At 43.1% G+C, this 24,451-nt stretch overlaps 1 protein-coding gene across 1 annotated transcript in view; it reads left to right on the top strand.

Annotated features, from left to right (window-relative positions):
• The window catches only part of Ugcg (UDP-glucose ceramide glucosyltransferase), a 33,364-nt gene extending 10,390 nt beyond the window's left edge, over nt 1–22,974 (top strand). Inside the window, exons 2-9 of the mRNA XM_057791075.1 lie at nt 8,164–8,305; nt 10,706–10,808; nt 12,253–12,354; nt 14,419–14,531; nt 17,094–17,272; nt 18,561–18,647; nt 19,491–19,680; nt 20,429–22,974. Coding sequence (XP_057647058.1) covers nt 8,164–8,305; nt 10,706–10,808; nt 12,253–12,354; nt 14,419–14,531; nt 17,094–17,272; nt 18,561–18,647; nt 19,491–19,680; nt 20,429–20,599 — 1,087 coding nt within the window. The 3' untranslated portion in view covers nt 20,600–22,974. The remainder of the gene's footprint in view (nt 1–8,163; nt 8,306–10,705; nt 10,809–12,252; nt 12,355–14,418; nt 14,532–17,093; nt 17,273–18,560; nt 18,648–19,490; nt 19,681–20,428) is intronic.
• Nucleotides 22,975–24,451: the final 1,477 nt, after the last annotated feature.

Raw genomic sequence — 24,451 nt, 5'->3', positions numbered from 1 at the left:
GCCTCAGCTGCGAGGGTCTCACCCCTGGAGTTTTAGATTAAATTGGTCTCAGCGTTAGAAGTTTTTAGCTCCCGGGCGATTGTGATGCGCAGCCCCTGGTGGCTGTTCATCCACAGGTGTGTCCTGCACTGTCCCCTCTCAGCTTCCTTCACTTCTCCACATAGCCCAGAAGCCGCAGTTTGCCCTCGCCCTTTGCCTTGCCTCACCCTGCTCGGCGTCATGTATCAGTTTGCCCAGTTGTCCTGGATCCATCCAGTGGCTTTAGCTTCTCAGCTTTCAGGGTCCTGCAGAGGGCCGTGGCTGACCATGTGGATTAGTACTTGCTACACATTCATGGTCTCAGATCACCGTCCAGAAGCACTTGGCGTCTGTATTTAGTGCTGTCTGTTGCACCATGTCTTCACCATCCTACTACGTTCTTGGCAGATGGCTCTAATCCTTGACTGTGTTGTGGATCCTTTAGCCTTATCTGTATCTGCAGATATTCTTACAGATTCCCTCCAGGGAAGTCCCCCTGTTCCATCCGGTCACTCTTGGGCCCTTTCTCTCAATTCTGCTGTTTTAGGGGAACACAACATTTTCACTATTATCATGCCTTACCTCCTATTTATTTACTTTCCCGTTTTAATTTTTTAAATTATGTATGTACTTATTGCCATGTGTATTTATTGGGAATGCCACCGTGAGCATGTGGTGGTCAGAGGAGAGCTTTCAGGGGTCTGAAACCTTTCTGGTCCTGAACTCGGGATGTCAATCTTGGCAATAATTTCCTCTTACCTGCTGAGCCATTTTATTAGCTCTAAGGACTCACATTTTAAATCTGCTTTTAAAAAAGATCTGTCTGCTTCTGGGCTCCATCAAATGCTTCGTTGCTGCTAAAAGTGCTCAGAAGTCACCAGGCACAGCCCTAGTACTGTGCACATTTTATTGGCCCGCCCTCCTGACAGCATCTATTGCTGTTCTTTCTTTACAGAGACCTTTGTGTTTCTTTTTATTCATGTGTTTGTACGTGCCTGCCTGTCCGTTTGTGCACCGTGCTCAGGCTTTATGACTGTCACGACTAGTTCCTTGAGCTCAGCCCTGGAGCCATCCAGGTGCTCGCTCCATCATCAGACAAGCCCCATGGATTCTTCACCTGCGGTTCCTTTTGGCCCTTCCTTCCCTGCTCTCCCTTTTTCTAGCATTCTAAACTGTACAGCTTGCATTTTCTTTTTTGTTCTGGACGATTGTAATATCTTCCCCTGCCTTCCATCTCCCTGACCTGCACTTGGTTCTTTTCACTTAGTGCTGTTTCATTTTGGTCTTTCATGGTTACCCCTTGCTGTCCCTTCAACATTGCCTGTGAAGTGCAAGCATTTTACAGTGGGAAGAGACAGCACTGGCCAAACTTGGATGTGCTAAAACCCAGGTTCTGTTTTAGCGGAGGAGTGGGGCAGTGGAGTGGGCCACACTCAGACAACTCTAGCAAGAGCCTCTCCCTCTCCCTTCTCCACAGAGGTGGGAGCTTGCTTTGCTGGTACTCTGTTACAGCTCTAATCTGAACAAGGTGAGAAACACCTCATTGTGTTCTGGGCACTTAGAACTGCTGTGATAAGGACCCGTGTGCAGCCTGAAGGCGAGAAAGGAAAGTAAGTCTTGTGTCTTAGGCAGAAGGAAAGCTCTAGTCCCAGTAGCATTTCCAGGTTGGTTTTGGCTTCTTCTTGATTCTTGATTTTGCTGCCCCGTGTGTTTTACCAGGTCTTTGCATGCCTGGCTGTTCTTACAAGGTGCAGACATTTTGAATTTCACTCTCTTGGGTTCTGGCTATTTTTCTGGTCTCAACTCTGTCTCCTGCATGTAGAGGAGTCCACAAAAATGTCCTTAGGGGCTCCCTGACCTGCACGTGGCCAGGAGGTGATCTCAAAGGCGTAGTTTGACCCTGCCTCCTCTGTTCCTGTGTTTGTGAGTCTTCCTTAACCTAGTGCTCAGTGTCTATAACTGTCCTTTCCTAGAGGTTGTTTTCGGGTGGAAGGACAAATCCACTTTGTGTTGCTTTATTTTGTCTTAAAGTTGAAGTCCAGGGGGGAGACTTGGGTTTTTGATTCTTTGTTAAGAGGGGTGAGACTTCATGCTGTTTGTAACAGCTCCATAGCATAAACAACCAGGTGTCCACAGCTGGTAAGTAGATAACTGTGAGGCAAGTTAGTAGGAAGAATTCTGTAACCAGGATGAATAAGCTAAAGCCAAACTATCAATGTGGGCGAATTTCATGCTAACATAATGGTGAGCAAAGGATGCCAGATATAAAAGGTAACTTGACAGTTGGACATAGGGGGTCGGGTCTGCTAATGCTGTTGTTTTATGACCTGGGTACAGGTTGTAGGAAGTTTCGCCTTAGCAGATTCCTTGCATTGCATATTATACATGGCCTTACATTATGTACCAGTTTTTAAAAGTACCCATTGTGACAGAACGGTCAAAGACATAAGCCATATGCCATGGTGGTTCAGCAAAACTGAATTCCCAGTATGAAACCCGGAAGGAGAAAGTACAATCTAGAATCTCAGCAGAAAGTAAGCCTCCTGTTCTAGGTTTAGGGTAGACACCTATGAGAAGACCTGTGCATTGTGCAGACACCGTAGGTCTAAATCCACGCTGCTTGCCTACCAAGCAAGTGGTCTGTTTATATCATTTCGAAAAATGTTACTGCGGGTTTAGTTTATAACACACTCGTCACAGTCTAAGGAATTATTCCTGCATGTGACAGGCACAGTTCCTGTCCTAGCTCCAGAACACAGTTTTGTTGGCCTATCTGAGTTTTGTGTAGCATGTGCACAATCCCCCTTTTAAACCATAAGTTATTGACAGTAGGCAGTGTGTCAAGCATTGTACCTCAGATACATAGGGCACCATCTAGCATACACTGGGACTGAGTCTGAGGGTCAATAGAGAAATGCTATATAGGTGTGGAGTAACACTGTGCTACGCAGAGTGCTAAATATGCATGGTTTTGATTAAATGGGTATTCTTTTATGGTTTTGATAAATATTTCAAGTAAACTGAACCATAGAGCTTTGTCAGCTGTATTACATAGAGTCAACACAGTGTTCTCCAAAGTGAGAGTGCGTGTTCTAGGGAGAGTGAGCTCCACATGGATCTCTTGGCATGTGGAAGGAAATACTAAGGGCCGGTTAGGTAAAGAGGAGCAGCACAGTGTCGTATGGTTTTAATTTGCGAGAAATCTCAAAAGTGGTCCTTATCCATTCTCCCCATTCATCAACCTAGAAGCCGTAATGAGTCTATACAGCAGCTCTGCATTCTCAGTGTGGAAAGCTCAAGAGGAAGGAGGCCTGTCAATAGTCTTACAGTGGGTGTCTTAATAAAAAGGGGAAGGAGGTAGGACTTACTACTCTCTCAAACTTCCAAGACCACTTCGGTTTAGAAGACCCCTCCCTGTTGCTGTTGCTCACTTAGCTACCGCCTGCCAGATCCAGTGGGCTTACTAGAGGGCTACATGCGTCTGTGGATTGATTGGTCGGCACATTGACATCAGAGTTTTGAGACGCCTTCTTAGCACTCAGTGGATCAGTAGGTATGAATCACTAGATTTTATCGGTATGGGGCTTCCTCAAGCTAAAGATAACTACCGTTTGATTCATTAAACTTCTGGGTGGATAGCAGAAGGCTTTCAGCATGTAGTAGATACACCCACAGACTCATATTTATTGAGGCATATTTGCAATAGCCAAGCTACAGGGTCTGACTAGTTACCCGTCAACAGATAACGAAAAGCTGATAGACATTTTAGTCAGCCATAGAGAACAACAAAATGATGTCATTTGCAAGGAAGTGGGTGGAACTGCAGATCATTGTGTTAAGAGAAATTAGCCAGACTCAAGCAAATACCATGTTTTTGCTCATACACAGCCTCAAGATTAGTAATAATAATGGGTGTTTATGAAGGGGCATGGTAAAGAAACTGCCCATGTGACCACACCATTTATTAGGGGGAAAGTTTTTAACTGTAAGACAGAACATAAAGAACATCCAGAGACATCTGAAAGAGTCCAGAGCAGAGAGAAAGAAAGCAGATTGGACATGGCTAGAGCTATCTTCAAGAAAAGCCAGAGAGAATAGTGAAGATAGCTGATAGGCAGGGGAAAACTTTGTCATTGTATGGACAACAAATGGGGATGGGAGGGGCAGGTAAAGACTGGGGGAACCTGGAGGCCAGCATGGGCTTTGATATGTAACCACTGGCGCATTCCTCTTCTGCCAGAGGCAAGGGGAATGACCCCTTTGGGGCACAGGATATAGTGATATTTCATTTGTATTTTAACTTTGCCTGAAGTTCAGAGAGCAAAACCGCTGCACTGATCAGTCTTGTAGATCAGGCAGTGGTGACACACACCTTTAATCTCAGTAGCCTCACTGGTTTGCCATAGAAACCAGGCAGCAGTGGTGCATGCCTGAAGTCCCAGCCCTAGAGAGAGGAATATGAAACAGGCAGAGACAGCTCTAGGTCACTCTCACTTTGAGGATTCCTGGAGGCAGGATCACCATTTCTGGCTAAGGTAGAGGTAAGAATCAGTGGCTGGCTCTTTAGCTTTTCTGACCTTCAGGTTGAACCCCCAGTATCAGTTTCTGGGTTTTTATTAACTGTGCTATACCAGGAACCCATTTCATAGCATGTGAGGGATGCAGGCTTTTAGCTAACCACCAGAAATCCTTCTGTAGTTCAGTGCGAGCTCATTTCTAAATATACGATTCCCTGAGACCTAATACTAATAAGAAGGCATGAAAACAGAGTTGGTGACTCTAGGGACAGATATGAACAGAAGAAGGGCTACAAAAGAAAGTAATTGGAAGTAGTGAGAAAAATGTTATAATAAAATGTCCTTTTAGCCTGGTGGTGTGGTGGTGCATGCCCTTAATCCCAGCACTCAGGGAGGCAGAGGCAGATGGATAGACAGAGCAAGTTCCAGGACAGCCAGGGATACACAGAGAAACCCTGTCTCAAAAGACAATAAATAAATAAATAAATAAATAAATAAATAAATAAATAAATAAATAATAAATTTCTTTTGATAAGTGAAAATGGACCAATAATAAATTGCTAGTCTTAGGCCTTTTGTCCTGTTATCTCCATCAGTTATGTTTTTCATCATTTCTGGGTATTTTTTGTTTTGCCTTTATTCTCTATAATGTGTTCTGGGTAGTTTCGTCCAATTTAGTGTCCAGTTCTGTCTTCTACTGCTGTGTGCAATTTTCTTTCTTATCTGACCTTTGAGCTGCTCATGGCATAGGACACTGGTCCTCAACCTCTCTAACGCTGTGACCCTTTAGTTCCTCGTGTTGTGATGACACCAACCATAAAATTATTTTCACTGCGAGATCATAACTGTAGTTTTGCTACTGTTATGAATTATAATGTAGTCTTAGGTGACCCCTGTGGAAGATTGGTCGCACCCCTCAGACTGAGACGCACTGGCATAGGTGCATGCTTTGCACTTGGTTCTTCACGGTGTCTCGTCCCTCGGCGACTGGCTCTAAGAGAGACAGTGTCTCCAGCTTTCTCTTACAGCCTTTTCTTTCTGGGATTCCAGACATTGACGCAAGGTGTCCAAACAGATTTTTTTTTAATCTTCCTCGAAGCACACTTGTCACATTTCCAGATTGCAAGGTAGAGTAGTTAGCCCCAAGGCGTTCTTGGGCTCCAGTCTGCAGTAACTGAGGGGTTTCCATTCTGTGCACGGGCTCTGTCAGTTCCATCGTCACAATCTCTTGAAGGACCAGACAGGTGACTTAGGCTGAAACAGGAGGATCAGGAGTTCAAGGCCAGGCTGTGCTCCACAGCTTGTCTCTGTCAGTGACTGGCAAACTGTGGACATGTGTGACCGGATGGGATGGGTGGGAGTGCCAGGAAAACTTTTATGAGACCCTCAGTATTTTTCAGGATGCAGGTTTGTGATACCACGTTGCAGGATCAGGTGGCTAAAGTGTGCGAGGTGAACTCTGTTTTCACTCCCGCCATCCAGCCGCCCCTTCACCAGGAGGGTTTTTGCAGACACCTATCTGGGCTGCCATTTTGTTAGAAACGGGAAGATGTGTTTGTGTGCGTGTGGCCATTGGTGTTAGATCCTGGGTTTGCTTCCTTTAACGCTGCGGGTGGCCCTGTAGACCGGTATTTTCCAGTGTGCCCTAGCTTGACATCTTGCCAACTACTAAGAAAAAGAAATAGCCAGTTACTGCACAGGTGTATGGTAGTGTCAGATAGCTACATTTTAAGTTTTCTGAAAGCCTTCTCTCAGTTCCTTCTCCTGGCAAAGCAGTATAGCAGCTGCTGCGAACAGTCCACACTTGGATGGTGTTCCAACGGTTCCTAGTGTTTGGTGTCGTGGCTCAGAGGCTGACACTACTCCTACTCCTGAAATGTGTTGATTTACATTTTCCTATTGTCAGCAACCTAGTTTCTTCTTCAAAGATGTTTTCGTGGTCGTTTGTGAGACTGTAGGCGTTTGCTGCAGTGCCCTCTGCCTTCCTCTGTGAGCCCAAGCTGCCTGGTGTGCACCGGGCACGGCTCTGGTGCACACTCACGTCATCCGTGCATTTGTAGTATCGGTAGCACGGTTCTTTGAGTTGAAGATGTGATGGTTCTAATGGGGCTGTTGTCTGCTAGGTCTCAGTTGGTCTTCATGCTCCTGGCAGGACTGCTGTCTGGCTGGAGCAATTCTAAGATGCCATTCATTGCAGAGATATTAAAGCGTGGAGACACCTGGGTCCCAGGACACCTTGTAGCTGGACCCATGAGTGCTCCCACATCTAATTACTGCCAACTGCCTGGTGACTGGCTAAGAAGTGCAGAGGGAGACCTGGGCATGTCCTCTTCTCCACTTGGCTGGGGCCCCTCATTAGGAGTTGTATTGTCTTTGGCATGGACCAGTGATGTGAATCAGAGCCGGCTTCTCTGTGAACTGGTGGTGCTGGTGTATCTTCTGGTGTCTCTCAGAAAAGATTTTTGATCTGAGTTGTTTTTTGTTTTCTTCTTTTTCCTTCCTTCGACCTTCTTTTCTACCCTGCCAGCCTGAGCTTCTTGCCATTAGGCATTCACTCCGTTCGCCTTGCTCACTTGCTTCTGTGCGGCCTGCTTGCTGCTGCTCTATTATAGTACATGCTCAGAGTATGCTTACCACACTTCCGTAGCCTTCTGACACATCCTCAGCTTTCCCTACTTTGGTAGCTCTCTGGTTATTTCTGGCAGTCTGAGAGGTAGGGCAGTCATGTTGTCTAGAGGGAATCTGAACTCAGGGCCTCGTGCTTGCACAGCAGACATCTCACCCACTAAGCTATCTTCCAAGTCAGTATGCATCCACCGAATGCCTCTCTGGGACCCCACAGTTGCTAAGCACTGGGGCATAGACCTGAGTAGCAAACACGCAGTGTGCATCTGTGTACCAGTCTTCATTGGAACATCCATTCTGCTTCCTGCTAATTTTCCTACCCTGGGAGCTTGTTTTGTTCATCTTCTCTTCATTTTCAGGTCTCCTCAGAAAGATGTCAGTTTGAAAATTCCCCTCTTAGTCCTGGGCTGTGGTATAGTTGTAGAGGGTTTGGCCAGCTTGTGAGAAGCCCTGGGTTTGAGCCCATAAACTGGGAGGTTCAAGAGTATCCTTGGAAGCCGGGCGATGGTGGCGCGCGCCTTTAATCCCAGCACTCGGGAGGCAGAGGCAGGCGGATCTCTGTGAGTTCGAGACCAGCCTGGTCTACAGAGCTAGTTCCAGGACAGGCTCCAAAGCCACAGAGAAACCCTGTCTCGAAAAACCAAAAAAAAAAAAAAAAAAAAAAAAAAAAAGAGAGAGAGTATCCTTGGCTATATGAGACCCTGTCTTTAAAACACATGCACATAGACAAAAACTTAGAAGCAAAATCACCTCCCCTTGAGGTGCCCAGACTAATCAATCCTTTTGGAGGTGTCTTCCTTTGTTCTGCCTGCCTTGCTTTCTCTTGGCCTTTGTGCTTTTATTAAAGCCTTTATTAAAATATTTAACCCCAACGCTGCTTCAAAAGAAAAAGAAAGGGGAGGAAAATCTCGTTTAATGATCCATCAGCATTGTGGGCGCTTTCTTTTGATCTCACACCAACACATTCTCTAGGAATAACTCGTGTTGTTTTTGTTCTTTTTAGCCGGTTACACCTCAACAAGAAGGCAACAGACAAACAGCCATATAGCAAGCTCCCTGGTGTCTCTCTTCTGAAACCGTTGAAGGGGGTGGATCCTAACCTAATCAACAACTTGGAGACATTTTTCGAACTGGATTATCCCAAAGTAAGTGTGGTGCTTGCTGTGCCCATGAGAGATGGTCTAGACTGTGGGTTTGGTTTTTGGTTTTTTTAGTTTCCTCATTGGAAACATTGGGAATTTTAACACTGCATATAAGGCAGAAGTACTGATGTTGTGTATACGTAAAATTAAAGTAAGGTTTGCTTGCAATAAGGAAGTTGGAAGGTTTTCAAGCCCATATTCTTTAAGTGAATGCAAAGGGAAGTTTATTCTTGTGAATGGAAAAAAAATGTATTTTGTGAATTATAAGCAAACCTTAGCATCTGTCTTAGAATCCACGTGCTTTGGATGTGGAATGTAACCTCACATTGTGGTTTTTCTGCCGCCGTCCCATCTCAGAGCTCAGAGAACTAGGTCCATGTGGCCCTTTTCATGTTCTGTAGTATCCTTGTCATTTAACTTGGTGGAAGGGAAAGCTGTGTTGATCTTCAGTATGGAATGAGGAACAGCACACACCAGAGGCAGTTTCTAGTCTCATGTAGTTTACTTTCTGAAGTAGAAAGCCAGAGGAATCGGTAAGATGCCTGCATCTAAGGGAGGCGTGTTCTGTCAGTATTTCCCTTTGGAAACTCTAACAGTGTGGTCAAGTGTAGCGCAAGCCATCTAGTTCTTGAGCTCAGACAGCATATTTGATATTGCCTTTCAAAGTGTTGAATTTAGAGGTGGTTTCTTTAAAAACCTCTCTTGTCTGTGCTGTTTCCCTCAGTTTCCCAAATGAGTTCACAAGTGCACTTGTCTCCTGTTCTGTGCCAGCAGCTGCTCTAGGGACTCGGAGTCTTAAGTTCATTTGTAGGAGGGATATAGTCTATATTTGTAACCCAAATATAAAATTTTCTGTAAACCCTCGAGTATAACGTTCTTAAAAATAATTGCTCAAGATATGTGTGTGTGTGTGTGTGTATGTATGTATACACACACACACATATATATGTATGTATGCACTTGAGGGGTAGGCTGTACCTCAGTAGAGCATTTGCCTGGCTCTGGGCTCCATCGTCTGAATCTCTAAGCTCCATCAGCAGTGCTGCATAAACTAGGTGTGGATACAGGCATAAAACCATAGTCCCTGGTACATAGGGAATTTGAGGCTAGTGTAGGCTATATGAAGCAGGTGGAGGGAAAATGTATTATTTTGCTTGATATACAACATAATCAATTCACGTATTAAGCACATCTGGTAGAGCCACTGCTTGAAACGCTCTCTCCGCCCAGCTTATTCATACCTATGGAGCAGCAAAGGGTTCTTCCGGGTGAGCCTGTCTGAGCAGCTCGTTAGGAAGAAAGCTAGCTGTTGGGTTTTGCCCTTTAAAAAGTCACGTAGCCTTTTAATCTTCATTATTAAGGACACAGTCTTTCTCCACCGAGTGTGTTCAGAGCGCAGGAAGCTTGTAGACTCGGCCCTCTGGGAAGTTTCAGGGGTGTGGTAGGAATGGCCGCCTTTGCTCTCAGACTTTCACCCGGCCTTTTGAGGCCAGATGACTAATGGTTGGGTTAACCCTTCTTGAGGAGCACTTTTGATCAATCATCAGTGAGGCGCATATTATTGGATAGAATTTGTAGAAAGAGGTAGAAATCATGAGGGATGCATTCCTTGTTTTCCCCATCTTCTCCCACTTTCCTGCCAGTTTTTGGTGAGGTGCGGTGCATGCTGAAGGCATTATGAGTATTTTGTTTCCGCTTCCTGCATTTATATACTTATAAAGAAGTAAACAGGACGGGCTTTCCCGTGACTCGAGCGAGTCTCTGTGACAGCTGTGGTAGGGCCGTTCAAGCCTTCACAATGGCCGCTCCAACTAAATAGCGTTGAGCAAAGTGAAATTCTGGGTGTTTTCATGCTTATGAGGGCCGTGAAGGATGCCTTTCAGGGGAGTAAATGTTCAGTCAAATTCTGTTTGATCTAAAAAAAAAATGTAAACAGCCAAATAAATTAAAAAAAAAAATCTAATGACATTTTGTCCTTAATGGGGCTTTGTTTGTAATTTATAGCACCTTCAGGAAGTGAAACTGCATTCTAGGACACAGATTCTGGAGAACGGGGAGGGCCCTGGGCTTTGCTTCCTCTCAGTGTAGGTTTTTACACTCCCGCCCATCTTACAAGCACCGCGTGTAGGTTCAGGATATGCAGGTTGTTGTTGGGGTGGGGCCTGTCAGGGAATGACAGCCATCAACCTCGGGCACTGCCAGGCTCTTCCTGTTGCTGACAGACAGCTCCTTGGCCTGGAGACACTCGCCCTGAGCATCTGCACCCTTAGGATTCCTCCCTAAACTTGTAAACTCTATGTACACAGTTGCTTCTTTTTTCACAGTTTTTGATCAATCTAGAAACGTTCATAGTGAGGGCTTTATGTACGAGGTTAATCAATGTTAGTTCCTTCTTTTGACTAGTATGAAGTACTCCTTTGTGTACAAGATCATGACGATCCAGCCATCGATGTATGTAAGAAACTCCTTGGAAAATACCCAAATGTCGATGCTAGATTATTTATAGGTAAGTACCAGGGTTCATGCTAGACGTTTTGCTTTGGGTAGTTTTAAATGTCAGGAATCTTCTCTGCGGTAGACTCTAGATGAGGCACTCAGTAAAGGTAGATAGCATGCTTGCTTTAAGTGTGTTTCCTTCGGGGGCAGGGGGGGAGATAATTCTATTAATTCAAGGGGAGTTATGGGAAAAAAAGTTTTGGTTACCAAATGACATACAAATAATATCGTGCTCAATAATCAGGTATGAGTATTTGTTGTTTTGTTTTTTGCTGAAATCTTTTTTCCTTTTTTCTGTTTTGACTTGTCCCTCAGTCCAGTATCTATCTAGTCTCGAGCTCCTGGCCATTCCAGCAGTGTTGGGCAGGTTTCCATCTCATGGGGTGGACCTTAGTTATAATCAGATCCATATGTAATCAGTTACGCTCACACTTGTGTGCCTCTGTTGTACCAGTGTGTCCTACAGGCAGGTGTGCAGAGCGCCCTCCAGTACCGTGAGCACCAGCCAGTAGGGGTAAAGGCTCTGGTGGTCACCAGCTCGATTTCTCCATGTTTAGTGAGTTATGTAGGTGTTGTCTTCAGCAGTGGGGCCTTACCATCAGTTTGTGGGAAGCAACCAATAGCCTTGGTGATAGCCTGGGCTTCTTGGAGGATTTTAAGGGACCCCTTTGGCCAACAACTTGATTAATTGTAGCCTATTCCCAGCACTGGAGGTTTCATTTGCTAGAGAAAAATGTCCAGTTGGAGCTCTTTCTCCCCCATTATCTGCCGATCCCATTTCGATTTCTTTCATACAACTTTTATGGTATGAGGTTTCCAGAGACCTTCTCGGGATCCTGAGCTCGCTCGGGATCCATCCCTCCTGTATTGCTCATATTCTTTTTGTTTCTAAGGTGTTTTCAATGATAGCCTGGTCTTTATATAATGGTTAGGGGTATGCTAATGATGGTCAATTTCTCTACGTCGTCATAACTACTATAACTTCAAATGAGTCCTGTGGGTTTTTTTTTTGTTTTGTTTTCAGTTATTTCCTACCACTAAATAAAATGCATGTATTTATAATAATGTATAGCATGAAGTTTTGAAATATGTATATATTGTGGAATGGCTCGATCAAACTAGTGAGCAAGTATTCTTAACACTGATTTGTGATGAGGAGTCTCAGCAGTTTTCGGGTTCTCAGCCCATGGCTGTTACAACATCATTATGTTGTACGCAGTGTTAAGCTTCAGCTCATAGTGGCAGTGGAAGAATTTGCAAATAGAAAACAGACTGGATTGTCAAAGAGAAAGTTAATTCTCCTTTTGTGAATGAGTAATTTATTATGAGTAATTGTGAATACTTAAAAATTTTAAATGTTTAAATTATGAAATATGGTAGTACTTTTTCTTTCTCCATCATGTATCTTTTCAGCATTATATAAATCTGTTGCTATTGTACCTTTGCATTTTTAGGTGGCAAAAAGGTTGGCATTAATCCTAAAATTAATAATTTGATGCCAGGATATGAAGTTGCAAAATATGATCTCATATGGATTTGTGATAGTGGAATAAGAGGTAAGATTTTCTTATTTTATAAAACTGTTCACTTGATCGTAAAATACCAAAAACATTTTGAAAATATATTATTTATCAATCTTTGGTTTGTGTGATAATTTACGTCATTATTTATGGTATTATGTCAATTTTAGTCACTAAGATTTTAACTTTTATTAACCTAACCTAGATGCTACATGTATTAAAACATTTGCATTTTGAAAATTTCACCCATTGAGAAAGTCATGATGATCCATTATCCCCATCTACAGCCTTCCTCTGGTGTAACATTTATTCTTTGTTGGACACTCTAATACTCTGTTTTATTCTGTAATACACTATTTTACTCAAAGAGTCAGATCAGTGAGCTCATATTCCCCAAAATACATAAATTTATTTAAAGGCATTTGTGTCTTTTTTAAAATTTATTTAAATTTTAGCAAGAAGGTTTTTTGTTTGGTTGGTTTGGTTTGGTTTTTTTTAATGGTTATTTTTGAGACCTGTTGAGACAGAGTCTCATTATGCAGCCTTGGGATTCACTACACAGACCGGGCTGATCTTGAACCTGTGGCTATTTTGCCTATCCCTTCAGACTGCTGGGGTTACAGGTATGAGCCAACATACCTGTTGCCTTTTACATACCGAGCAGGATTTATAGGTGTAAGCATTTGTATTAAGCTCCATGGTATTTTTGTTAGGTTGAGTTCCTTGTCCTCATAGTGATCTAGTGGCCTAAAGAGTTTGTCATCCTGGCTGTCCTGGAGGAAATGTTGCCAACATGCCTGACCTTCACCCGCTGGCTGCCACTAGTTCCCTTCCCCCTACTCAACTCTCCAAATGTCACTTGTAAGGAACGTCCTGGGTGGCGCACGCCTTTAATCCCAGCACTCGGGAGGCAGAGGCAGGTGGATCTCTGTGAGTTCGAGGCCAGCCTGGTCTACAAAGGGAGTTCCAGGACAGGTTCCAAAGCTACAGAGAAACCCTGTCTCGAAAAAACCAAAAAAAAAAAAAAAAAAAAAAAAAAAAAAAACATTACCTAAAATAGGGAGGGATTTTTGTTTCTTGAGGTGCAGTGGATTGAACACAAGATGTCATTCGTGACCAGCAAGTGCTCTGTACCACCAAACTGTAGCCACAGCCCAGCCTACCCCTAAGTCGGGGTCTTTGTCTGGCTGCAGCCTTCTGAGCAGCCAGGACTACAAGCCTGCGTCACAAAACTCTATTGCCATATGGGTATCTTAAGACACAGACACAACTTGTTTGTTTTATACCGTAGGTTTAGTTCTTATCAAAGAGAAGGAAATAAAAACAGTTATGTAGGATTTGAGATGTTTGCCATTTGAAGGTTAGACATCGGTTCAAATTTTTCATTGCCTTAAGATACAAATTTAAAAATTAACATTCAGTAACCTTACAAATTAATGAGGAATGTTAGAAATCGAGAAATCGAGGATTCATGGCCCAAATTCATGTTCAATATTCATGTTTGTTAATTTAGGTTATATTAATTTTAATTCACACTTGTCATGCCTTCCCAACTCAATCAGGTGCATATTACTCCCACTGAGAAGGTAGGCTCACTCCTGTGGTTGAGGTGTCTATGGAAGACCAGAGGTCCTTTGGCCTGCTCTTGCCTATAGGACAATGTCTTTATTCGAGTGTGGAGGTTCTGACATAGAGGCTGGTACCTCATTAGGGAGGAAGTTCTCAGGCCTCTGAGGTCACTGCCAGCTGAACTACATTCTGTCTCTGAACCATTCTCATTTTGAGTTTTGGATGGTGGTTCTAGACTATTGATTTCCATAAACTCCATTGATTAAGCTTAGTAATGTTATTTCAAAGAAAACAAAGACTGCCGCTGGCACATACTGGCTCAACCGCTCAGGCTAAAAATGTGTAGCTTTTTAAAGTTTTATCTTCTCAGAATAAATGACTGCTATCTATTAAATCCAAATGGTCAAATGAACATATTTTTATTGTAGTTTACTAGCAATTCAAAATATATTGCATTAATGGACATTTTACTAAAGAGCTGTGTTTTGTTTTGTTCCTGTCCCCTCCCCACCCTTCCCCCCTAAATTTCAGTCATTCCAGACACATTAACTGACATGGTCAATCAGATGACAGAGAAGGTGGGCTTGGTTCATGGGCTGCCGTATGTAGCGGACAGACAGGGCTTTGCAGCCACGTTAGAGCAGGTAAGTACAGTGTGTAAGTTGTGATGCCAGCTCATTGGTCTCTGTCAGGTGGGGCAAGTTCTCAGGTCCCTGGGAACCTACTGCTGAGCTGCCCTCACCCTGACAGAATGGGCTGTCCTGTTTTCCCCCAAAGAAAACATAGTTCTTGCAAGTCTGTGTTTTTTTTTATTAAAAAAAACAAAAAAACAAAAAAAAAACCCTTTGATTTCCTTTTAAAATAAATGTCTTGAAAAGCATGTTTTCCTCCTCCTCCTTCTCCTTCTTTCTTCTTTATCATGTAGGGAATGATAAATTGTGGAGACACAGAAGCACACCCCCTGCACACACCCACTAATTACAGCAATTAAGGTTCAGTTTCATTTGGTCATTTTGGGCACTGGTGGTGGTTTTTAGTTTTGTTTTTCTCGTGTGCCCTTTAAAAACCGTGGTTGAGAGTGTACTCTTGAAGCAGTTTATGTATTATTTTCCACATCACGAGCTTTTCCCATATTAAAGCTTCACAAAGGACATTTTTATTGGCTGACTGCTAATCTGCCGTACCTACTTCTTCCTACACTATTAAACAGAACGCAAGACTTGTCTTTGTGTCATGGGGAGAAGACTCCCGGTTTCGGTTTTGATGTTTATCCACTTCCTCTTCAGCACAGCTTACATTCGCTTGATTTTTCTAATCCCCACAAGTCTGAAAAGGGAAAGGCACATTATGAGAGCTTTGATTTGACCTTTGGCAATTTGATCTCTCTCTAACTCTTTCTGACTCTCATGTGCATTTGCATGCATGTTCAGGAGTATATGTGTGTAGGAGGATGGGTGTGTGTGGGGGGGGTGTTCAAGGTCAATATCAGGTTTCATCCTCAGATACTTCCCACCTGATTTTTTGAGACATAGTGTCTCACTGAACCTGGAGCTTCCCAGTTTGACTGAACAGAGTGGCCGACAAGCCCCAGGGACCCCCCCCCCCCCCAGCAGCAGTTCCCACAAGTCTGGGATTATAGGTGCATACCACATCTAGCTGTTTTTATGTGTATGCTGGGTCTGTAACTGAGGTCATCATGTTGACGTGGCCCTTACTTTGCCAACTGAGCCATTTCCCAAGTCCATGGTCTCTCTCTTAACACTGACTTGGGAAATATTTCTCCTACTGCCAGAAATTGTAGTCTTAAAATCTTGAGTTTTTGACTGATAAAATGAATTTCAGGTAGCTGTCTTAAAATAAAATACTATTGGTCCTTTTACTTTAGAAATGTCCACATAGATGTTTATGTCAGTGAAACGCACCGAGTCTGCTATGCTTAGAATGAATGGAGATCCAACCAGAAGAGTCTTCCTAGGTGATAAAGAAATCTTAAACCCAACTTCTAAATCTCCCCTCGTGATTTGACCTCAGTTAACTGCCTAAGAATGTGTTAAGATGGACACTTTTGGTCTTAGAAGTCACAGAAGTACCATTGCTTCAAGGGCGTGGGCGTCTGAATTGGGCCTAGGTAGCAGGAATCATAGTCTTAGCTGCCTTGTAAAATCCTGTTGTTCTGCACTCAATAACCGCCATTAAGCAGGCCCACTGTGGTGGTGGTGGTGGTGGTGGGTGCACATCCCAGCGCTCGGGAGGCAGAGGCAGGCAGAGCTGAGTGTGAGGCCAACTTGAGAGCAAGTTCCAGGACAGGACAGCCAGGGCTATACAGAGAAGCCCTGTCTTGAAAAAATATAAAGAAAGCCTATTGCTCCGCACTTGAAACCAATGAGAAAAGGCAGCATATCTGATATATAAATAATAAATAGGGATTTATGTCCCACAAGTAGGGTGGTGGCAGTCAGTTCCACTGTTGGTATGTTAACTTGCATATCTCAGGACTCCAAAGTGTTATAGAAAAAGAGCAGTCGGAGATTAGGGGCTGGAGAGATGGCTCAGCAGTTCAGAGTAAGTACTGTTGTAGCAGATGACCAGAATTGGGATCTTAGCACCCAAGGTAGGCAGCTCACAGTGTCCTAGAACTCCCATCCCCAGAGGGTTGTGATCCTCCAACTTCCACAGAACCTGCATTCAGGTGCACATAACCCCCTGCAGACTTACATGAATATACAGAATTAAAAATAGCTTTAAGAAGAAATAGAATTGTCATGAACATTGATACACCTATACATCATCTGTGTATATGTATAATACGCTCGCTCTCTCACACACACACGCCATTAAATATTATAAAATCGGGAGATATTATATGTTGATATTTTATACATAGATTGATATTTACTCTTATTTTTATATCCAAATTCCAATTTATTTGGATTTTTAATCTATCAATTTTAGAAAAGGTAATATTTACCCAAGTGTACTCTAGAGGTAAATGTTTCTTGGTAGTGATGATAGCGTGAGCGGTCAGCTGAACAAATTGCTAACTGCTTGGGCTACAGTTGTGCAGTCGTGTGTTTTTATCCAGGGGTCTGGTGTAAGCACTTTAGGCTATGCAGTCATATTTAGCAGAAAGCATTAGGAAAAGTTTATAACCACCCATACTTTTAGCATGAAAACCTAATCGATTATGTCTGTGTTTTCCTGGGTAGGTATATTTTGGAACTTCACACCCAAGATCCTATATCTCTGCCAATGTAACTGGCTTCAAATGTGTGACGGGAATGTCTTGTCTAATGAGGAAGGACGTGCTGGATCAGGCAGGAGGGCTGATCGCCTTTGCTCAGTACATCGCTGAAGATTACTTCATGGCCAAAGCAATAGCTGACCGGTGAGAAAACTTGAGTTCCTTTTAGCAGTTAGCTTATTGTATTGGCTTATTCTTTCTGTTCTTTCTGTTCCAACCCTGGATTCCGGCTATTTTATTGTTTTTCAATGCATACAGAAGCCAGTCATTCTGGTAGAACGTTCGTATTCTGTATTCTTAGGTAAGAATAATGAGCAAGGGCTTTTCCCCACTTCCCCCAGCTGCTTCCTGTGAAAGGGCTAACATAGGCTTTGGAGAGAATGCAGGTAGGAATTCCTATGTGTTTTAGAGAAAGTAAAGTTCTTGGTATCACTTGAAAACGAACTTTCTGCTCGACAGTGGTGGCCCATGCCTTTAATCCCAGCACGCAGGAGGCAGAGGCAGGTGGATCGATGTGAGTTCAAGGCCAGCCTGGACTACAAGAGCTAGTTCCAGGACAGCTAGGACTGTTACGTAGAGAAACTCAGAGAGAGAGAGAGAGAAACTTTCTACAAAGTTTTTTTTTTAATTTTATTTTATAAATATGAGAGTTTTGCCTGTGCCTGTATGTATGTATGTATATATATATACCCCACGTGTGTGCCTGGTGCCCCCGGAGGTCAGAAGAGGGAATCTGATCCCCTGGAACTGGAGTTGCCAGTGATTGTGCACCACAATGTGGATGCTGGGAATCGAACCTAGGTCCTCTGGAAGAGTAACAATTGCTCTTAAACTACTGAACTATTCTCTGGTCCCAAACTTTGAAATTTCTTAGCGCACTGTTTCACGCTTTATCAATAAGCCTCCTCACAACTTAGCATTTCTCTGTCTCAGACAATGTGTTTGAGTTTAAAGGAGATCACTGCTTTGTATGATCTCTTATTTTTAAAAAAAGTTTGTTTGTTTGCTTGTTTTGATGAATATATTCCTTGAAGCTCTTCCTCATGGAGTTCATGGTCACCTAGTGTCTTCAGTTGAAACACAATGCCACTTGGTCACTTTTCTTGTTGAGTGAGCACACACACAGCAGGGCAGTCGAAGACAAAACCGTGAGTGCAAACTCTTCTCACCAAGTACTTTGAAAATGGTCGTGTTTAAGTTTCTTGAATTATAAACCTAGGAAATGTAGTTCCTTCTGGCCAAAGTGCGACACCATTGTGGGGATTGCAGTTGTGCAGAAGCAGCCATAGCATCAGGTTGTTCATCTTTGGGGACCGAGCTTGTCCTGAATACCAGCAGCTGCTTTCTCTGACAGTGACTAATGAATGCAGAACCAGTCAGGCTTGAATGTGTCCATCAGCATAGATCATATTATTATTGTCTTCATTTTCAGAGGTTGGAGGTTTGCAATGTCTACTCAAGTTGCCATGCAAAACTCTGGTTCGTACTCCATTTCTCAATTTCAGTCCAGAATGATCAGGTAAACCAGTAAACTAATATTTTACATGTTGTTAAAAGGAATGTGTGTGTGTGATATGCTGCATGGTGTATATGACATGCTTTAAAATCCCATCCAGGGCTAGGCATTGTGGTGCACACCTTTAATCCCAGCACTTGGGAGTCAGAGGCAGGTGAATCTCTATGAGCTTGTATTAAGAGAAACTGAATGCCTAAATATATTTTCTCAATAATATTGAGATGTTCTTTTAAAACCCAAAAGATGTTGAAACTAAGCTCTGCATTTGTCAGAGAATAGATCATGTAAATGAATAAATGGCCATTTTTATTTACTAAATAAAAATAGAAAAGAGACTCATAAAAGCAAATCTGAGGGCTAGAGAGACAGCTCAGCCGTTAAAGGCTAAGCTCACAACCAAAAATGTGAGTTTGTTTCCCAGCACCCATGACTGTGTCTCCAGCAGAGAGAGAAAATCTGGAAAGGGAAGACAGGGGGTGTAGCTAAGTTTACAGACTGCTTTCCTATCATGCAGAAAGCCCTGAGTTTCATCCCCAGCATGGCAGACACTGGGAGTGGTGGTGTGCCTGTAATCCCAACACTTGAGTGACAGGCGCAGAGGATCAGGAGCTGAAGGTCATCCCTAACTACCTAGGGAATTTGAGGCCAATCGTAAAAATGAATAGTGTGTGTCTCTGTGTGTGTGTCTTTCTGTGACAAGGTTAGAAGTTGATCATCTGTGTGGGAGTGGTTTGGGGATCTGTGGGGAGGGGTCTGGGCAGTGGGGTTGCAGTGTTAGGGGTAAACTTTTGTAACTAGGCTGATATCTTAAAGAAAATCCTGTTTTTGTTTGTTTGTGTCTTTCAGGTGGACCAAATTGAGAATTAACATGCTTCCTGCTACAATAATTTGTGAGCCAATTTCAGAATGCTTTGTTGCCAGTTTAATTATCGGGTGGGCAGCCCACCATGTGTTCAGATGGGATATCATGGTCTTCTTCATGTGTCATTGCCTGGCATGGTTTATATTTGACTACATTCAGCTCAGGGGTGTCCAGGTATGTAGATATACCAAGAAAGGGCTTGCAGTAATTTGCTGAGGGACCAAAACTCTTTTAATTTAGAAAAGGTTGGAGAAAGTTTAAGTTGTTTTTTAGCTTAGCACTGAAGAGTAAAATGTAGACATAAAATTAAGCAAAATTTGGGCCAGGTGGTAGTGGCGCACGCCTTTACTTCCAGCACTTGGGAGGCAGAGGCAGTTGGATCTCTGAGTTCAAGGCCAGCCTGGTCTACAAGAGCTGGTTCTAGGACAGGCTTCAAAGCTACAGAGAAACCCTGTCTCAAAAAAACCAAAAAAAAATTAAATTAAGCAAAATTTGAAACTTACAGTTAGTTCAGAAAAATGATGTTAAGCAAATATTCAAGCCAAGACTGCAGTTATTTTAATGCTGCTTTTACTAATAATGAACATTTTTTGGACTATATTGCAAGGCATTTATGTCACCCAAGGAGACTCCTTCAATTTCAGTGATGCCAAGAGAGGGGTCCTAGGATCTCATTCTTCTTTCTCAGTGCACCTGTGTGTGTGTGTGTGCGCGCGCGTGTGCGTGTGTGTGTGTGTGTTTCTTGCTCCCATGTGTGGCTTGTCCTCCCTTCTACCAGGTAGGTTCTGGGGATGAAATTCAGGCCATCGGGCTTTGGCAGCAAGTGTTTTCCTTGCTGAGCCGCCTCACCGGCCTCGGATTTTATTCTTTGACTGTGTTTAGTTTGACAGTAAATAAATTGACTTTTATCTTTAATTCTTAGGGTGGCACACTGTGTTTTTCAAAACTTGATTATGCTGTGGCTTGGTTCATCCGTGAGTCCATGACAATATACATTTTCTTGTCGGCATTATGGGACCCTACTATAAGCTGGAGAACTGGTCGCTACAGGTTGCGTTGTGGAGGAACAGCAGAGGAAATCCTCGATGTGTAGCGAGAGCTTCGTGACTGCACAGAGGATGGAACAGAAGTATTATAAATTATGTTTATAGAAATGCTTTTAAGGATCTACCTTCAGTAGTTGTATCACATGTATGTTGTGGTCTCTGCTCTTTAATTTATTTGCATGGCACTCGCATCTGTGAAAAGGAAAAAAACGACAAAACCGGTCTGTAGTCTTGGCTAACAGGATATTTTGTGAAAGTAGAGAATCAAGACAATTGGTTCTAGGAAACTGGGTTTGTTTTTTGTTTGTTGTTTTTTTCTTGTCGTTGTGTTTATTTTTTTAAACATGAATATATATATCTCTATATATATCTGTATAAACACACACACAAGACTGCTCTGCAGCAGACACGATGACAGTATCCTCCAACAGGGAAAGTTTCTTGTTGAGTGCACTCACTCCATGATCTGTACGGGCAGGACAGTAGCAGCTCAGAGAAGGGGACAGGTCACGGCCTCCCCTTGTGAGGTGAAAGACGTCTCACAGGGAGGCGCTGACTGAGAAACTTTTTCATGCTTTATGCCTACCTCTTGTAGTTGTTGCAGAGCAAATAGACGTTAGAAGTTGTAACACGGTAGCTAGGCCTTGCAAAAACGAATGGAAAAGTTTAAAAAGTAATAATAATAATAATAATAAAAGAGCTGGAGTCTAGTATTTATATGAATCTGTGAGAATTTTTTTTTTTTTTGTCTCACTGCAATGAACCAAAAGTGGCTGAGATTGGTTTTTAATCATAACCATGAATTGAAGGCATCTTTCGGACCAACTGTTGTTGGCTCTGTCTTGAACCATGTTAATCACTGTGCTGTAATTAGGAGAGCTGAATCTTTCCTTCCCTGCTCCTCGCCCAGCCTGCCCCGTCTTTCCTTAGCTTTTGTCAGGGTAGGGGGGTGGGGGGGGTGCTCTTGTTTTAGTGTGAGTGAATATTTTGATAGTTGTAAGGAAATGCATTTCAGACACGGTTCACAGGAGCTATTTTCTTACCCAGTATGTCTGTATTGTTAATAAGAATGTAATTTCATGATACAGGTATTTAATATCTTTTTTAAGTCAGTAGATATTCTAGCTATCAGTAAATAAATTACAGTAGAGAATTAAGAGGACTTGATGAGGTTTTCTCTTAAAATCAGTAGTATCTAACCGAGTCGTGTGTGTGTGTGTGTGTGTGTTGTTTATTTGTTTGTTGGGGGGGGGTTGGTTTTTTTTTCCTTTTTTTTTACTATAATAGTCTAGTCTTATTTAAATTGAATTTTTGTATTCAGTTTGTATGACCATAGACTAGGTCAGCCTAGTTGTAAGTGCATGCCGGACTTGACTCTCCTCTCTCCGTCACTCAGCTAAACTTGCTTGTCAGCCTGTGCTTAACTTGTGGTGAACTGGACTTTTGTTTAAAATAAGCAAAAATGTAAGGGACAGTGCATCGGCCTTTTCCCCTGTCTTTTTAGGTGGTGTTTTGCTTCTCCCTCAGAGTTTGGTGGCAAGTTGTCCATCTGATGCCTGCTGCTGCTGACAGCAGCATTGTGGCAACTTCACGTCCTATGTTACAGTGGCTTCCATGTCCGCGCATAGCGTGTAGCCTGTTAGCAATAACTTCCTTTTTATAGAGACACTTCATCCTACTGAGCCAGTCCGTTTACCTAATGACTATACACACGGTCTAAATTGCAATATATCTGTAAATGTGTATGTACTATAAATTCATACCGCACCTCCATCTTCCTGGGCCAAACTATTATCCTCCCTTCCCTCTTCCTTCTGGCCTCACTCCTTCTCTCTTTCTTGCCTTATGATGAATTTGTTTGAAGGGCATTTTCTTTATGAACAAAGGCTTGGATGCATATTCCTTTCTTTTTTTCCTTCTGTGAAATGGGTAATATTGCCCCCTGAGGAAAGTTGCGCAGTGAAAACAAGTCTGGTTATGACCCACTATGTGTTTATTATTTTTTTTATCGCTCTTTCATGAGTTGAGTTCCGCTGAGCATGTTTGCCGTTTGTCCGTCAGAATAGTGGAGTTTGGTAGACGCCACCCTTTGCACTGCTGAAGTGAAATCTTGCTGACTACTTAGCTTTTTTGTTGATCTCAGTATGGGCAAAGAAACAAAATCCAAATGGCTGGACAAACTTCTTGTGTTCTGTAAATATTTCAAAAAATGTTCTGTATGTATGTTCTCTGTGGTCATGGAGTATTTCCTTAAGTGGGGCGTCAGTACGCAGAGAGAAACTCTTTGTTTAGCAAGTTTGGAGTCCAAATTTATAATAAACTGTCTTTTTAAAAAAACAAGTGTCTAGAATATATTATGTTTTATTATTTAAAATCATTGTCTTAAGTTTTTTTTGTTCAGAAAATAAAAATTTGAGTACAATCAACATAAGCAGCAGTGTGGTTTGATTTACTCCCTTTCCGTTTACGTTCTGCTCTTGATCAGCGATCTCATGCGGTCTATCTCAGACATGTTCTCATTCATTCTCAAATCTTCCTTTCGTTTGGGCTACACTGAGCCAGAGAACACAGAGTACACGTGCCCCGTCCACACACCTGTATTAATCGTCCTGGGTGGGGCTGACTTCTGCTGGGGCTGCACTTGGAGAATTCCCACTGGGAGCTCTTCCCCTGGCTGAGTGAGCCTGAACTCTGCGGGTTCAGTCCCGGCACCTCCACAGCTAAGAGAGGGAAATCAGTCCCAGGGAAGGACTGGGCTGGTCTTGCCGCCTGAGGTACTGAGTGAGCTGCATCTCTGCCTGTCCCCACTAACACACGAGGAACAACAATATCTGGGTGGGGGGATCTTCTAAGATTGATGTTGAGCACTGGGTGTATTGTGTTCCCCACAGCAAGCTGGCTAGCTAGATAAGCCTAATTGACCTCCAGGTTCAGGGATAGACCTGACCCCTCAGTACATATCGTGGGGGAGAGGCGTCAAGAAGGCACCTCCTCAACTTTGGTCTTTATGCATACGAACCCACACATAAACAGATGTACACATATACAGGCACACCATCTGTGTGCTGATGCCAAACAACAAGAACCCTTATGTTCTTGTTCTGCAGGCTTGATTTGTGTCCTCTAGATGGGTTTTTAGTAATTAAATGTAGAGCAGCAACCTAAGAATCAGTAAGTGCTAAGGCTTCACGGGGCCTTTTCCCAGTTCTGGGAGAGGCTGGCAGAGTCTAGGTGTCTGCGGGATGTTTTCATGTGGTTATGCTATTTAGGTATTCGTCATCAAGACCTCCATGCTAATAGCATGAAACTATAATTACATGGCTTAAACAATTTGGGGATATTGTAGGACTGAGGGTCTGTGTATCAGAAGTCTCCCCTGAAGACTGCATGCCTCCCATTGTGATGTGACTTGTTTTCCATCTCCACAATCCTGTGACTTCCGTTAGTCCTTCTCATGCGTGACATCAGACAGCCAGAGCAACAGACAGCATGTCAGAGAGTCTAATTGATTCAAACTGATGCAGACACTGGAGTGGAGCATGGGAAGGAATGGAGTTAGACTTGGTGATGAACTGGACTGGGCATGGCCCATGCCCATTTGGCTGAAACAGAAAGATCCCAGCCTGGGTTACTTAAGATCCTACTTAAAAACCAAGTGGAAGCAGGTTAGGGTCATTTCGGTAGCGCCGATGTGATGAGCGTAACAGTGTCAACAGGTGTCAGCAAAGGACGGAATAGGATAAAAATAGGAAGGGGCTGGAGAGAGCGTAGCCGCTAGGAGTCCTTGCTTCTCTCCCAGAGGACCTGGGTTTGATTCCCAGCATCCATGTGGCTGGTTCACAACCATTTGTAACTCAAGTTCCTCTTCTGGCCTCTGAGCACAGATATGCACAGATACG

This window comes from Chionomys nivalis, chromosome 16 (assembly GCF_950005125.1).
Source record: "Chionomys nivalis chromosome 16, mChiNiv1.1, whole genome shotgun sequence".
NCBI lineage: Eukaryota > Metazoa > Chordata > Mammalia > Rodentia > Cricetidae > Chionomys > Chionomys nivalis.
This window is presented reverse-complemented; position numbering and strand designations above follow the sequence as displayed.